At 42.6% G+C, this 14,566-nt stretch overlaps 2 protein-coding genes across 4 annotated transcripts; both read left to right on the top strand.

Annotated features, from left to right (window-relative positions):
* The first annotated feature begins 2,746 nt into the window (after positions 1-2,746).
* On the top strand, positions 2,747-4,368 carry dnajb9a (DnaJ heat shock protein family (Hsp40) member B9a). Of its 2 annotated transcripts, XM_067234941.1 has the most exons (4): positions 2,747-2,946; positions 3,155-3,212; positions 3,470-3,699; positions 3,818-4,368. In XM_067234941.1, exons 3-4 carry the CDS (start codon positions 3,483-3,485, stop codon positions 4,252-4,254), a joined length of 654 nt encoding a protein of 217 aa, XP_067091042.1. In that variant the 5' UTR covers positions 2,747-2,946; positions 3,155-3,212; positions 3,470-3,482; the 3' UTR covers positions 4,255-4,368. The 2 variants fall into 2 exon arrangements, with proteins under 2 accessions (XP_067091042.1, XP_067091041.1); XM_067234940.1 differs by lacking the exon at positions 2,747-2,946 and having other exon boundaries at positions 3,105-3,212.
* A 1,048-nt stretch (positions 4,369-5,416) lies between these two features.
* Positions 5,417-14,259, top strand: dnm1l (dynamin 1-like). 2 transcript variants are annotated; one of them, XM_067235003.1, is made up of 19 exons: positions 5,417-5,653; positions 6,818-6,962; positions 8,305-8,351; positions 8,961-9,032; positions 9,152-9,238; positions 9,514-9,676; positions 9,771-9,891; positions 10,084-10,215; positions 10,347-10,553; positions 10,749-10,869; positions 11,033-11,188; positions 11,508-11,597; positions 11,723-11,815; positions 11,918-11,971; positions 12,174-12,245; positions 12,952-13,110; positions 13,194-13,303; positions 13,444-13,603; positions 13,822-14,259. In XM_067235003.1, exons 1-19 carry the CDS (start codon positions 5,552-5,554, stop codon positions 13,876-13,878), a joined length of 2,148 nt encoding a protein of 715 aa, XP_067091104.1. In that variant the 5' UTR covers positions 5,417-5,551; the 3' UTR covers positions 13,879-14,259. The 2 variants fall into 2 exon arrangements, with proteins under 2 accessions (XP_067091104.1, XP_067091105.1); XM_067235004.1 differs by lacking the exon at positions 12,174-12,245 and having other exon boundaries at positions 5,418-5,653.
* The last annotated feature ends 307 nt before the right edge of the window (positions 14,260-14,566 follow it).

Raw genomic sequence — 14,566 nt, 5'->3', positions numbered from 1 at the left:
TTATTAGGCAGAAAATGTAGACACTCAGTCTTTGTTCAAGGTATAGGCCATATTAAGGCCAGAACACAGTGCAGGTAGGCGACATGTTTACTGCGGTTGTTAAAAGTGCTGAGTGTCTGGATTTATGTTTGTAAGGACCCTTCATTCTAAGTCCCCAGTGAGTAGTTTGGAACAAGACAAGTAATGTTTTCATAAACTGGACAGGACTCAACTGTAAATGGATTGTATATGTGGCCATTGTGGTTAGATGACTCACAAAATCAACCATGCAATATAGGAAATGTCATGAATATACTTTTGTTGTTGTTTTTTCTACCTACACATTTCTGTAAAAATGTAGCTCCACACTAAAGTAGTTATTGTCTGACCAAACCTAACAAAGCTCAATTCTTTTTTGTGCTTAGTATTAATAAGGGTTACTGAGTGTTTCGACAATTTATACTTTATGAGTCATTTCTCAATTGACCAGGGGGTGACAGGTACTGTAGTAATCACATAACTCTTCTGTTTCAGACTAAAATAAGTATACATTTCTGTCTTTCGTCTTAACTTGTCGATACATCGAGATATGATTCATGGCAAGGAAACTTGTTGAAATTCTGCTGACTCTGCAGTTCTATGGAATCAACAAGGAGTCCTTTTCTTTAGGGTGACACATTTCTAGCTCCTCGAAAAGTGCTGAGGCGACTGTTGCAGTGGGTGTGTGGACACTGTTTACTGTGCAGGCAAGAACACACGTACACACACACACATGCTAAAATTCACCCCCCAATGCATACACTTCAATCAATTTTTGGAGGAAGTAGGTGTAGTTTAAATCATGTAAATCGTCTACTTAAAAAGTTGTATTGGATTAGAGGGTTCAGTGGATCAACTGTGCCGGGCTGGTAGGTAGGGAGAGACAGACTGAATGACAAACCAGAGACAGCTAATTTATGACATCCTTAAATACCTGTCCTGACTTTAAAATATAAGACACTTAAGGTACCCCCTTCACATCTGAAATAGGAATGTCCTTCCCTAAATTAGTATCATGTGGCCATGTGCATACACACTTAACTAAGAATGTTCATGGAACACATTTCTTATAAATAAATAACTATATTAAGAACTAGATAACCAATACATTCATAATTGTATATTATTTTTATATGACTGTTTGCATCATAAAAAGTCATGAAAAGCACTTTCTTATGGCAATACATTTTACACTTAAAATACTTTAACAAATTGAATAAGGACTTTTATGTAATTTAATGTAAGGATTATTTTGTACTGTTACAATGACGTTCAGAATTTTATATAACTTTATATACATATTTTATCATTACTGCCAGCAAGGGAATCTTGATATCTGTGTCAGCTGTGTGTCCTACATTAATACCCCTCCTGTGGCTTAATGTTCAGACTAATCACTCACCTTCGTCATGATGTGGGGCCACAGAGCCTTAGCTATAAGCAGTCCTTTCACTCCCTCTCCCATCTCCTCCTCTCCTTGCTCTGTTGACACTGCCTCTCAGAGTCTGTCAAGGGAAAAGATTGCTTTTTTTTTTACAGCCCTCCATAGAAATGAATGACTGTATTATGGACAAGACCTAATGACTAAATATACATGTACATTTGTATAGAGAACTCTGCTAAGAAACCTAATTGGGATGGATGGACTAACTATGTTTTTTTTTAAAGGGATCCAATCATTATCGCACAATTGACAGTCACACGACTGGACAGTAGCTTATGTAGTACCTCAAAATTCTCTTGGCACAGTGAAGGAATAGCAGTTTTTCACGTTGTCTTTGACAGTCTTGAATGCTCTCACTGAGCAGCACCAGGTCTCAAAGCAAATACATTGCTTTCTTTACATCACAGGTTTCTCTCTCCTTGTAAGCTGAGCGTCATAAAACAATAACAAGACCCTGGTTTTTTTTCCGGGCAACCAGAATCTAAGATGACTTCCAGGAGAACTGGCACCAAAGCCAGTCGACCCATTAGGCTGCTTCGCTTCATGGGAACATTACATAATCGTATCCAAATGTATACTTAAGATTGGCGGCTGGTGGTTGCAAGGTGGAGGGAGAAGAGGGGAGGCAGGATTTGGGGAGGGCTGCGTGAGGGTTTCTAGGGAACAAAGTTTCCTTATGCCACAGCACAGATGAGCCTGATGCATGTTGAGACAGAGAGCCAGGGTGCCAGACCAACTTAGAAAAGAACATGATCATTATGTATCCACACTTAATGTATAGCCTAGCTGAGTTATAGTTAATAATTTCATATCTTTAGCCTACTAGTTCGTAATGTAGCCTATTAGTTTAGCTGACGCTTTTATCCAGAGCAACCTATTTGAACCGAATGCCTATTGATCTGCAGACAATTGTCGCTTGATCTATAGGCCGTAGCCTACAATCAGACATCATTAGTAGCCTACCAATATTGCAGTTCCCGTGCAAGGCCTATATTTCAGAGTGACTGGTTGCTTGTTCTTCAATTCGTAACATATATATTTGTTGCGTGCAGGGAGTGGCGGGATCAACACACACACACACACACACACACACACACACACACACACACACACACACACTTAGTGTTCACCGATTAAATGTCCTCTCTGCTTCTCTCCCATCCTGCTGTCCTTCCTCCAAGGGCAGCGATCAGCCAATCAAGTTGACCGGGGGTCAAGTCCAAGTTCTTACCCAATTGACCACCATGGGCAGCAGAGACATCTGTTCTGCATGTTTTTATGTTTGGATTCTTTGCGCAGGAAAGAGCCAACATGCAAACTCCACAAACACTATTGTATATTCTAGAAGGCTCAGGGTGGAGAGACCTTGCCCGTCAATGATTTACGAGGACGCGTTAAGCTCCACCGGGCTTAATTAAAGTGAATTTAATTTTAAAACTGGGGTAGGTGCGTTGCCAGTTATTTTGCACAGAAGCCCGCGAGTGGTAAGTTCGAGCCACGGAGCCATGTGATAAGAGAAGCCGACCAATCGTTTTGCGAATCGTGTTGTTGTTTCGTTTTGTGGTTAGATAGCTAGAGCTAAACTAGGTAGCCTAGTAGTAGTAATCTCTTCACTGCAAGCTATGTGTTTTGACTTTGTTGCTAGCTACCTACTTCCTAAACATTAATGTTTGCTACTGTTTTTCATGTTAGCTACGCAGCTGAACAATTGGCGGAAAACAGTGCCTTCGGTGTGTGCAGATGTACAAAGGTAAATTCTATGGGTAGCTAGGCAAACGTAACACAATTCGCTGGTTTGGTGTTAGCTATTTCGGCTAGTTAGCTCGTGAGCTATCTCAAAAGTCATCACACAACAGTCGTCTGTGTGATATTGATGTCTATGTATGCAGTTTCACATGTTTATCCTTTAAGTGAATGTTAGCTAGTTATACAGCAAACATAGCAATGAAAGCGATACCCTTGTAATACGGTCTTTCTCTAAATGTTGTGCTAACGTTATTCCTACAGTACGGCGGGGATAATGGCAACTGCACAATCAGCCCTTACGTTTGCAGTGTGCGTCCTGATGATAACAGAACTGATACTTGCCAAAAAGGACTACTATGACATTTTGGGAGTGCCCAGAGATGCCATAGAACGTCAGATAAAGAAGGCATTTCACAGGCTTGCTATGAAGTATCACCCTGACAGGAACAAAAGCCCAGACGCTGAGACGAAGTTCAGAGAAATTGCAGAGGGTAATGCAAGTTGGGCCATGGATGTTTAATAATGCTGCAAGTTTTAAAACATTTTAAATAGGCCTGAGAAGTGAAAGACTGTTGTCTAAAAGCAAATTCAATGTTCTTCTTTCAACAGCATATGAGACATTGTCGGATGAGGCGAAGAGACAAGAATACGACCAGTTTGGACACAGTGCCATATTTAATGAGGGCACGGAAGGTGGAAAGGGGCACAATTTCCACCAACACTTTAACTTTAATTTTGACAACATGTTCAAGGACTTTGATATCCACAATCAGAATAGACATTCCCGGCATAAGAGACACTTTGAGGAGCACCTTCGGTCCCACCAGGAGGCCCACGCTAGAAACAAGAGGAACTTTCAAGGAAGCTTTGGCGCTGGTGCTGTTTTTGATGACGTGTTTGACAACATGGAAAAGATGTTCACTTTTGACCAGGACCACAAACGGCCTGAGAGTACGTTTCAAGGGACTGCCAAACAGCACTGTAGAACGGTTACACAACGTAGAGGGAATATGGTGACTACATATACTGACTGCACTGGGTCCTAATAAAGCAAAGGAAAGCCTGTTAGTGTTAATGTGACCTACCACAGCACACTGCAACTGCAAAGGCACCTGTTGCCTGAGGCCTGGATACAACTTTTTTTTATGCTGTGATATTAGTGTTAGTCAAGACTAACCAGATATTTTTCAACACTATAGCACTGATCTTTAAGGCATCTTTCTCAGTTTACATAAACTATAGGTCTGAGTCGGAACAATAGGTCTGTTTATAGTGTGCAGGCATTTAAATATATATTCATTGTTAGTCTGTGACAGACCCCTTCACATTTACATCTAAACCCCTGATAAATACTAATTAGCCTTTAGTTAGTAAGTTCTTCCCAAATCTTAGATGGAATGTGACATCAGTAATGCCATGAACACCTTCAAATTTAAAGATTTTCTGTCTTTTACATTCTACATTTTGGTTAGTATTTCTCTGTAGTTTGTTAAGCCAAACCCTATTGTAAATCCTGCCATGGTGTAAACAAAAAGAGGTAGGCCACAAAAACACTGGGTCAGTTTCGCTTGTGTTGTTTAAAAGGTGCAACATTGTCAGCAAAATTGTCCTGTCAGAACATATAGCTTAGCTAGGCCCTAGTTGAACCCCCTATTTTGATGTTAACAAAATGACAGTATATTATGCTGGTTTTGCCCACCACTCATAGTTAAAAGTATATAGTAGTAAATATACTATTAAAAAGGGAACAAAACAATTAGCACTTATTAAGCAACATTTACTCCAGCTGAGTAATAATGATAGTTTGCTGATGTTTGGTTTTAGCTAACATATCACCCGTTACCTTACTTTTCATGTAGAATAGAGAGGTTTAAGTTTTCCAGATTAGTTGTGCAATATTGTATGCCTGCTCACCCCAAGTTTTCCACATTGTCAATTGTGGAGAATATCTTCAGTTGTTAAAGCACTTTTATAATATGAATCCTCCTATTGGCATGTTTTATTTTGGTATTATTAACAAAGAATGTAAAATAATAAGTAAAAAACTATCCTTTACTGATGAGAAATTATCTAATGTGTTTCTCTTGTGTTGAGGATTCTTTACGGTGAGAGAGTAAGCGTTTGCAAATGTAGTTGGTTTCCGGAACAAATTACTTGCTGTCCGATTAGGTTTGCCATTGCAAATACTCAAATTCCCAGAGTGCACCGCTGAATTACTTTGTGCGCAGTTGTTTTTTGGGCCCGGGTTGCATGAGGGTGGGACATTGGATGACTTTGTCGCTGTAGCAGTCTTGCTGAATAGTTAGTCCGATTCATTTAGACAGGCAGCTACTTTTTAGAGCAATGGAAGCCCTTATACCCGTCATAAATAAATTACAAGATGTGTTTAATACAGTCGGTGCCGATATTATCCAGCTACCACAAATTGCTGTTGTTGGAACACAGGTAAGAATAGCCAGCCACAGTGTGGGTAGCTAGCAACCTTAACACTGACATTTACAGAACTTGGGATACAAGCACTTGCAGGTCACTAACTAGTTTATTTATTTTTTAAGGTGACCCACAAAGGCGTAATTATTTGAGAGTTTGCATTTCGACTCGATAATTGTTAATCTTTCTAACATGCTAGCTAACATGAATATAATGTAGACAAGCTAGTTAGCTAACGCGTTAGCAAATAGTAGCCTACTTGAATGCATGCTTGCAGACAAGGAAGGGGAATTCTGTTTCTCTTTTAAGATAGCCTTTACTGTCAAGCGACCAGTTTCTCGTATTCTATTATTGATAAGCAGTGAGCCTTGTACGTTTGCTAATTTAAGTCGTTATTCTGATTTGATGAGCCTCTCTACCCTTGTCATTAACGCTAGCACTAGCGAGGTAGCTTTGCTACTAGTACTAGACTTGTGTTTCACTTCTATTTCTGGTACTCACAAAGAGCATCACTCTAGACTAGTTAGTCTTGCCAAAGTTAAATTGCTTTACAGAAAATATCTTTGGCTAATAGCTTAACAGCAATTGAGTGACATCAGTCATCAAGAAGCCTAAACAAACTGACCTTTCCTACATGTACAGTAGTTTACAAACAATTCTTACGTTTATCATGGTGCGTGAATGCAGTTACAGAACCATAGAATCAGAATCGTTTTCAATTGAGCCTAATTGGTTTACAGCAGCATTCTCTTCCAGGGATGTTTACTTTTACTGGTCTGCTAAGAGGATGCGCATGTCTCAGCCTTTTGGCAGCCATAACGACAGCCCAGATTTCCATCCTGTGTTCTAGTGCAGAGTATGTCTCCTTATCAGTGTGTTGTCAAAAGACACGAAGGGGGGTTAATTTGATATCATGGTTACTTACATCAAGATCTATGAGCTCATTAGATAATTACATGGCTCTGTCAGTTCTAAATTTACCACAGGTGAATCTGGTCAAACAAAATCAGTTCTACGTACAAGCTCATCTTTGTGCATCTTTTATTGAATAAAAGTCCAGGACACCCTAGGGAGACAAAATTGGATAACAGCACATGGAACTTAAACTTTAGAAGTGAATCGTCATTTCGATTCACAAAAGGTTTTGGTAAATGAAGGGATGATACTGTGTGTTTACAGAGCAGTGGGAAGAGTTCGGTGTTAGAGAGCCTGGTTGGCAGAGATCTCTTGCCTCGTGGCACAGGCATCGTCACCAGGCGGCCCTTAATCCTCCAGCTGGTTCACGTAGACCCAGAGGATCGGCGGAAGAGCAATGAGGAAAACGGTACTGCCAAACACAACTTCACTTTTAAAACTAACCAAGTCACTAATTTCACTTGGTGTGTGTGTAGGAGGAGGAGGAGGAGGATTCAACTGTCTCTCCTGTCTGACCTTGGATGGCTCTAAATGGGCACCAGGAAGTGTGACTGTGTTGTTGTTGTGTCTGTTCAAGACAGAGTTGTTTGTATTGTGTGTGTTTGTCTTTTTTAGAACTGTTGCCAGGCAGCGTCAGATCGGGTTATGTTATTGGCACCAGAGTGTCACACTGCATGATTCAGGAAGACAGTAAAGAAGTGCCATGTTAGCTCGGCCAATTCTGAGTTTGGTGTCACTCTACTGCAGTGGTCACCTGTGCAGCAGAGGGCTTTACAGAACTGTACAAGAGAGCTTTCAAGGTGCCTTCTGGGGACTGTGACAGATATTCCCTAACCGTTATCTCCAAATAGACAGTCAAAATGAAACACCTTGTTAAGGTTTTCATGAGAAAGATATGCAGATCTTCCGAAGCCTGCGCCCTGGGATAAATGCGATCATGAGAAAAGACTGCCTCCGCAGCCTCTTCTGCAGCTAGTCTAACCCCCTTTCTTCCTGTTATCTCTCTCTAACCGCAGACTCGAATACCTGGAAAAATGGGCGCCTTTATAAAGGTCTCCTTTTCCTTGTTACTTGCTTTAGCCAGTGTGTTTGTTTAGTAGCTTCTCTTCTGCCCTTTCACCCCCATCCAGCCACCAAGCCTGGCTTTATTGTTTTCTTTGCCTCTATTTCAACTGCATTTATTAAGCTCACACCACTCTTGTAAGTTCTGTGTCTCTGATTCAGTTGTTTCAGACAAAGTTTTTAAGCTGTCTGTCTTGGCTTAAGCACAGCTCTTAGCGCAGGGAAGACAACCTCTATTCATTTAGACGTGTAAACAAACACCCCCTAAATGTCTTCATGTAGCATCCTCTAGCTAACTAATAGCCCCCACTCTGTTGATATGGTTCCCATATTACTGGTTGATTTAATAAAAAATAGGCCTCATTGTTTTGTATTAGGATCAATTGCCCATCAATGTTACGACCGAGTGTTGTGCTCTCTGATTATTTAGCATGCTCAACAGCCAATGATCCCTTTGCTGTTGTTGTCCAAAAGCAAGTTTATTCCTTGTTTGTTTAAATCTCTGGTCCTGTGCTGTGGGATGTTGGCCTGGGAATATATTCCCTTCCCAGCTGAGCCCACATGCAGTGATCTCATCTCCTGAGACGTTCAACATAATGATAGTGGGTCTCAAGAGGACAGCCCCAGATCACAACTGCCAAACAGGCAGGGACAGACACTAACTGCCATCTGTTTTATGTTTCCCATAGGTATTGATGGAGAGGAATGGGGGAAGTTTTTACATACGAAAAACAAGGTAGGTTACATTGTTTCAGCCCTTGTATTGTTATCATTGCCAGCATGGTGCTGTAAAGGCACTTCTAATTTCAATGGTTAACGCTGCAGAGTTCCTGTTCCCTGCAAACTGTATGACTTCACTTAAATATTTCATGAGTTTATCCAAATATAGGCCAAACAAACAGCCCTGTATCAATTCTCTAGGATCAATAAGAACGGGGATGTCATTGTGACATGATGTGGAATTTGCCTGGCAGTAAAGTAACACTAATCAGATGAGGCACACATCCCCTCACAAGCTTAAAAAACACTCGAAGTAGGGATAATGTCTTTAGGGGGAATAAAACAGTTTAATAGAATGTGTTGATCTCTGATACATAACCCCTTTTATCCTTCTACAGACAGGCCTTTGTCATGCAGGCTACTACAACAGATTTGCTGTCATTAATAAAGGAATTAATTTTTGTTGAGATAAGAGTTCAGAAAAAGTGCATTGTCCAACTCAAAGTATGTTAGTCTAAACCTTAACTATCTTACTAATTTGTAATGTATTGATAAAACAGCTCCTAGATGGTGTTCGCTGATGTTAAAGCCGTGTGTGTACTCTTTATACCCTCTGTATTCTCAGATCTACACAGACTTTGATGAAATCAGGCAAGAGATTGTTGCTGAAACCGAAAGAGTATCTGGCAGTAACAAGGTGCGTCAGTCTTTCTCCTAAGTTAAAGCAAAAGTGAAAGTTTAAAGAAAATTCCATGGGCGTTAAGATAAAACAAATATGTTAACTGGTGTATGTGGGTTGTCAAATGTGTTTTGCAGGGAATCAGCGATGAGCCCATTCACCTGAAAATCTTCTCACCTCATGTTGTCAACCTCACATTGGTGGATCTGCCAGGCATCACAAAGGTGAACTGCAAACAATGTAACTTTCAAAAAGATGTGTCTGGCAATTTAATTAAAAAATCACCCTTTTTCTCCCCTTCACAAGACCAAATAATGAGACTATATAATAAGACTAGTTCAGTAGGTCTTAATAATAATAAGTATACTGGCCCTACATTTTGTTGGGCAGGTTAATAGTGAATATACTATTAATACCTATGCATTTGAAGACATTGGTGTGAAATGATAGGAGGTAGGAGAGTACATAAATGTTTGTGTGTGTGCGTCTGCTAACCCAGGTACCAGTGGGAGACCAACCCAAAGACATCGAGCTGCAGATCAGAGAGCTGATCCTGAAGCACATCTCCAACCCCAACTCCATCATCCTGGCTGTGACCGCAGCCAACACAGACATGGCCACCTCTGAGGCGCTCAAAGTGGCACGAGATGTCGACCCAGACGGTGAGGCTCTCTCCATGTCATCTTCTCTGTTTATGGTCTTTTCGTTTTTCTTTCACAGTAAAATGGTTCGTTTTTTCACGTTGTGTGTGTGTAGGCAGAAGGACATTGGCTGTGGTCACCAAGCTGGACCTCATGGATGCTGGCACTGATGCTATGGACGTACTGATGGGCAGGGTCATCCCTGTCAAACTGGGCCTTATTGGAGTAGTGAGCAGGTTGGTAATCGTTTGTTATTTTTTCTCAATCCACACTAATTCAAATCAATATACGTATATACCTACAATTTGATAGATTTATTATTTAATGTTTTAGCCATTTGTGAATCGCTACAAGACTGAATCGCAATTCAAATGTGAATCGAATTTTTCCCCCACCCCTACAGTACACAATTTTCTGTTCCGTTTTAGGAGCCAGCTAGATATCAACAATAAGAAACAAGTATCAGATGCCATTCGTGATGAATATGCCTTCCTACAGAAGAAGTACCCCTCACTCGCCAACAGAAACGGAACCAAATACCTAGCCAGAACACTGAACAGGTATGGCGCCAGATTCCTGTACTGTTCATCAAAAGGTGGTAATCCTCACTAACATCGGCTAAATCACTGTAGATACCGACAAGAAGTAGCATTAAACTCATGGTCGCCATGTCTCCCTGTCTGTCTGCCAGGCTGCTGATGCACCACATCAGAGACTGTCTTCCCGAGCTGAAGACGCGTATCAACGTGCTGGCTGCCCAGTACCAGTCCCTCCTTAGCAGCTACGGTGAGCCCGTAGACGACAAAAGCTCAACGCTGCTCCAGCTCATTACTAAGTTTGCCGCAGAGTACTGCCACACCATAGAGGGCACGGCCAAGTACATTGAGACAGCTGAACTGTGAGTAACACCCTCCTCCTTCCCCCTTGCCTTTTAATTTTTGCTCGCCTGCATGTCCAATACTCAACACTAGAGGGCTGGGTCTTTATCAATTATTTAATAACTGTCAGCATGGTGACCTTTGTTGTTGGACAAACGTTTTTTCCCACCCTTCTTGGTTCTAGCCTGTGTACAACAGTGTAATTTCTCTTGCAGTTGTGGCGGCGCACGAATCTGTTATATATTCCATGAGACATTTGGTCGCACACTGGAGTCTGTGGATCCACTGGGGGGTCTGACGACTATAGATGTTCTCACAGCTATCAGAAATGCCACGGTGCGTCATGTAACTGCTTATACAACGCTCTAATTCTTCCACTGCCCGTTTTTTTCTTTTTTTTCATCAGTATCCTTGTGGCTTGAGACAACCGGAGAGAAATGTGTGTAATGTAGTTCTTATGGATGTGTGTGTGTGTGTGTGTGTGTGTGTGTGTGTGTAGGGCCCGCGGCCTGCCCTGTTTGTGCCTGAGGTGTCATTTGAGCTGCTGGTTAAGAGGCAGGTGAAGCGCCTGGAGGAGCCCAGCCTGCGCTGTGTGGAGCTGGTCCACGAGGAGATGCAGAGAATCATCCAGCACTGCAGCAACTACAGCACACAGGTACACACACACACACACACGTACGCACGCACATAGACAGGAACAGCACGGAAATACCACATGTAGGTGTCAGGTGGCTAAACGGTTAGGGAATCGGGCTAGTAATCTGAAGGTTGCCAGTTCGATTCCCGGCCTTGCCAAATGATGTTGTGTCCTTGGGCAAGGCACTTCACCCTACTTGCCTTGGGGGAATGTCCCTGTACTTACTGTAAGTCGCTCTGGATAAGAGCGTCTGCTAAATGACTAAATGTAAATGTAAATGTACACATCAGATTTGGCATCATCACCAGCATTGCACTTGTACCTGCTGCCCCCCCAGGAGCTGTTGAGGTTTCCCAAGCTCCATGATGCCATTGTAGAAGTGGTCACCTCCCTCCTCAGGAAAAGACTACCAGTCACCAATGAGATGGTGAGGCATCCTTTATTACCTACCCCTCCTCGTCATCTACACTTTCAGTAGGATTACCTGATTTATCTTGTCTGGTGGACTCAAGTGTATTTGCCGTCTTCATCTCATGCTTATCCTCTTCTAAGGTCCACAACCTGGTTGCCATTGAGCTGGCCTACATCAATACTAAGCACCCTGACTTTGCTGATGCCTGTGGCCTCATGAACAACAACATAGAGGTAAAAAAGGAGTTAAGAGTATTTCAATGTCCATGCCATTTGAAAAAAACATTTTGAAAAAAAGTACTTCATGTATTGATGATGATTAATATGGTCTTACAGGAGCAGAGACGCAACAGGATGAGAGAGCTGCCCTCCTCCGTCCCCAGAGATAAGGTACAGTGCAGCGACACAAACACCAAGCCAGCTAGCACGGCTACAGTTTACACTTTTTCTTTAAACTTTTTCAAAATTTTTCCTCCACACTTAAAAAGCTAAACACTTAAGCCCACTTTCTGCTTTAAGATTTCTAGTCTTCTATTCTCCTTCGTTATTTTCTCTTTCTCTCGTTCTCGCTCCTTCTTTACTTCACTCTCAGTCCCTTAAAGGCCCAGGTGGGCAGACTCTCTCCCCCACTGAGCTTGTCACCAATGAGGGCGAGGGACCCAAGGTGTGTCCACCTCTCCCTCCTTCCCTGCCTGCTGGTCTGATGGCATGACACCCCCCATCCACCCCAAACATCCCACTCAAGCCTTACCCACACCCTCCTCCCCACTCTCCAAACACCCATCCTGTAATACTCTCTGTCAACCTCTCACAGTGAGACCTTAAGTGACTGTAAGATTCCTCCCTTATTTACGGCCCACAACTAACCCTTCGAGAAAGGACCTCCTCGGAGCCCTTCTCGTGTACCCTGACACCCTGACCGAGGGTAACCTTTAACCTTGTGACTGCGCTGCACATTTCCCCCTGTACTTCACCCCTGCATGATTTTGTCCCTATGCTATGATAAAGAACCTTCTTGAATGGCGTCTGTGTGCCAGTGGCCCTCCACTGTACATGCATATTGTAACAGACCCTGGTGTTGCATCATGGGAGTGATCCAGACACGCGGGATCAGCAACACTGACTGCATCGTTGTGGTGTTTGCGTGTGTGCAAACGTATGTGTGGGGGTCAGATGGCTGAGTGGTTAGGGAATGGGGCTACCAATCAGAAGGTTGCCGGTTCGATTCCTGGCCGTGAAAAATGACGTTGTGTCCTTGGACAAGGCACTTAACCCTACTTGCCTCGGGGGAATGTCCCTGTACTTACTGTAAGCCGCTCTGGATAAGAGCGTCTGCTAAATGTAAATGTAATGTGTCGGTCCCTCCCCAGGGTGCAGGGGGGGTGCAGGGAGACCAGGGAGATGGCGGGACTGGCAACTGGAGAGGCATGCTGAAGAAGGGAGAGGATGGCATGTCTGACCGAAGCCAGTCTCAGTCCTCCCTGCAAGGCAGCCCTCTGAGGGGCCACGCTGTCAACCTGCTAGATGTGGTGCGTACAGACTACACTACCCACAATACACCACTGTGCACAACATGCGTTTTGAATGGTTGTTTCTTTTGCGTGGGGCACAGCCTGTCCCAGTGTCTAGGAAGCTGTCAGCCCGAGAGCAACGGGACTGTGAGGTCATAGAGAGGCTCATCAAGTCGTACTTCCTCATTGTAAGGAAAAACATCCAGGACAGGTAGGGACGTGGTCGGTGTGATCCAGTGGTTTTCTGCTGCCAGGCTATATACCTTTCCAACATCATTAATGATCATTACTGATCCTTTTTCTTTTTCTCCTTCCTTCTGTGTCCCTTCTCTTTTTGTCTTCTGTCTGTAGTGTACCTAAGGCAGTGATGCACTTCTTGGTGAACCACGTGAAGGACAGCCTGCAGAGTGAGCTGGTGGGTCAGCTGTACAAGGCAGGCCTTCTGGATGACCTTCTCACAGAGTCCGAGGACATGGCCCAGCGCCGCAGTGAGGCAGCAGACATGCTCAAGGTACCATAGGGGAGTTGAATAGGACTCTTTAGAAGTCTGGTTTGTGAATTCTGATTTGTGAGTGAAACAACAGTGTATCATGTGTGACAGATTTAACCTTTGTGCATAGCAAAATATACAGTATATATATACACCATGTATGTATAACTGAATAGAACTACAAATATGTATGGATGGTTACTATGTAGACCTGTATTTACCTCTTTTTGCATCTCCAGGCATTGCAAAAAGCCAGCCAGGTGATCGCAGAGATCAGAGAAACTCACCTGTGGTGAGAGGAGGCTTGGGTCTCGACCTCCAATCATCTCCCTCCTACATGGACTCACCCCCTCGCCAAGCCCTTCATCCCTGTTCTGTCTCAGACACCCTGGACAGCAGAGACAGCCAACTTGAAAATGCACTCGTATTATATAGTTTTCATGTACTACATGGACTTCACCTGCATTTGAAGGGTAGTGCATATCAGTCGACGCCTCTACCACTTACAGTGATATATACACACACACACAGGCTCCTGTTGTAGATGCTAAATCTTTGATAATGTATTCAGTAAATAGACTGCTACAAACAACTCAACGCAGTGTGAATGTAGAGCTTACAGAGGAATGTTTGTCTCTAAATGTAGATAGAAATTAAAACTAGAAATGAAAAACCTACCTGATCTGTAATCTATGGCTTTGGATTCTGTATCCTGTACTATACGTGTTACATTTATGAGGATTTACCTTTTATGTCTATTTTACAGCTTGTTTCTTAATTATAAGGTAACAAGCTGGCAATAGTTTCAAAGCGATCAGCATTTTACCATTTGTACATTTAGTTTTTCACTGGAATGGTTACTTGTTGACACCCTAGCAATAGAGCTTTTTTTCAACACACACACACTCGCAAGTCAAATTGTTGTCCATCTGTACACCATGCACTAAATATGTAAACATTTAGCTGAATCGAAATTATTGTATT

The sequence above is a fragment of the Osmerus mordax genome, chromosome 4, assembly GCF_038355195.1.
Source record: "Osmerus mordax isolate fOsmMor3 chromosome 4, fOsmMor3.pri, whole genome shotgun sequence".
NCBI lineage: Eukaryota > Metazoa > Chordata > Actinopteri > Osmeriformes > Osmeridae > Osmerus > Osmerus mordax.
This window is presented reverse-complemented; position numbering and strand designations above follow the sequence as displayed.

Coding starts and splice junctions, on each gene's coding strand:
- dnajb9a (XM_067234940.1), top strand. CDS start 3,148: ATGTTAGCTACGCAGCTGAACAATTGGCGGAAAACAGTGCCTTCGGTG. Junction 3,213..3,469: donor GTGTGTGCAGATGTACAAAG/GTAAATTCTATG, acceptor TTATTCCTACAG/TACGGCGGGGATAATGGCAA. Junction 3,700..3,817: donor GTTCAGAGAAATTGCAGAGG/GTAATGCAAGTT, acceptor TTCTTTCAACAG/CATATGAGACATTGTCGGAT.
- dnm1l (XM_067235003.1), top strand. CDS start 5,552: ATGGAAGCCCTTATACCCGTCATAAATAAATTACAAGATGTGTTTAAT. Junction 6,963..8,304: donor GAAGAGCAATGAGGAAAACG/GTACTGCCAAAC, acceptor TGTTTCCCATAG/GTATTGATGGAGAGGAATGG. Junction 13,111..13,193: donor CTGTCAACCTGCTAGATGTG/GTGCGTACAGAC, acceptor CGTGGGGCACAG/CCTGTCCCAGTGTCTAGGAA.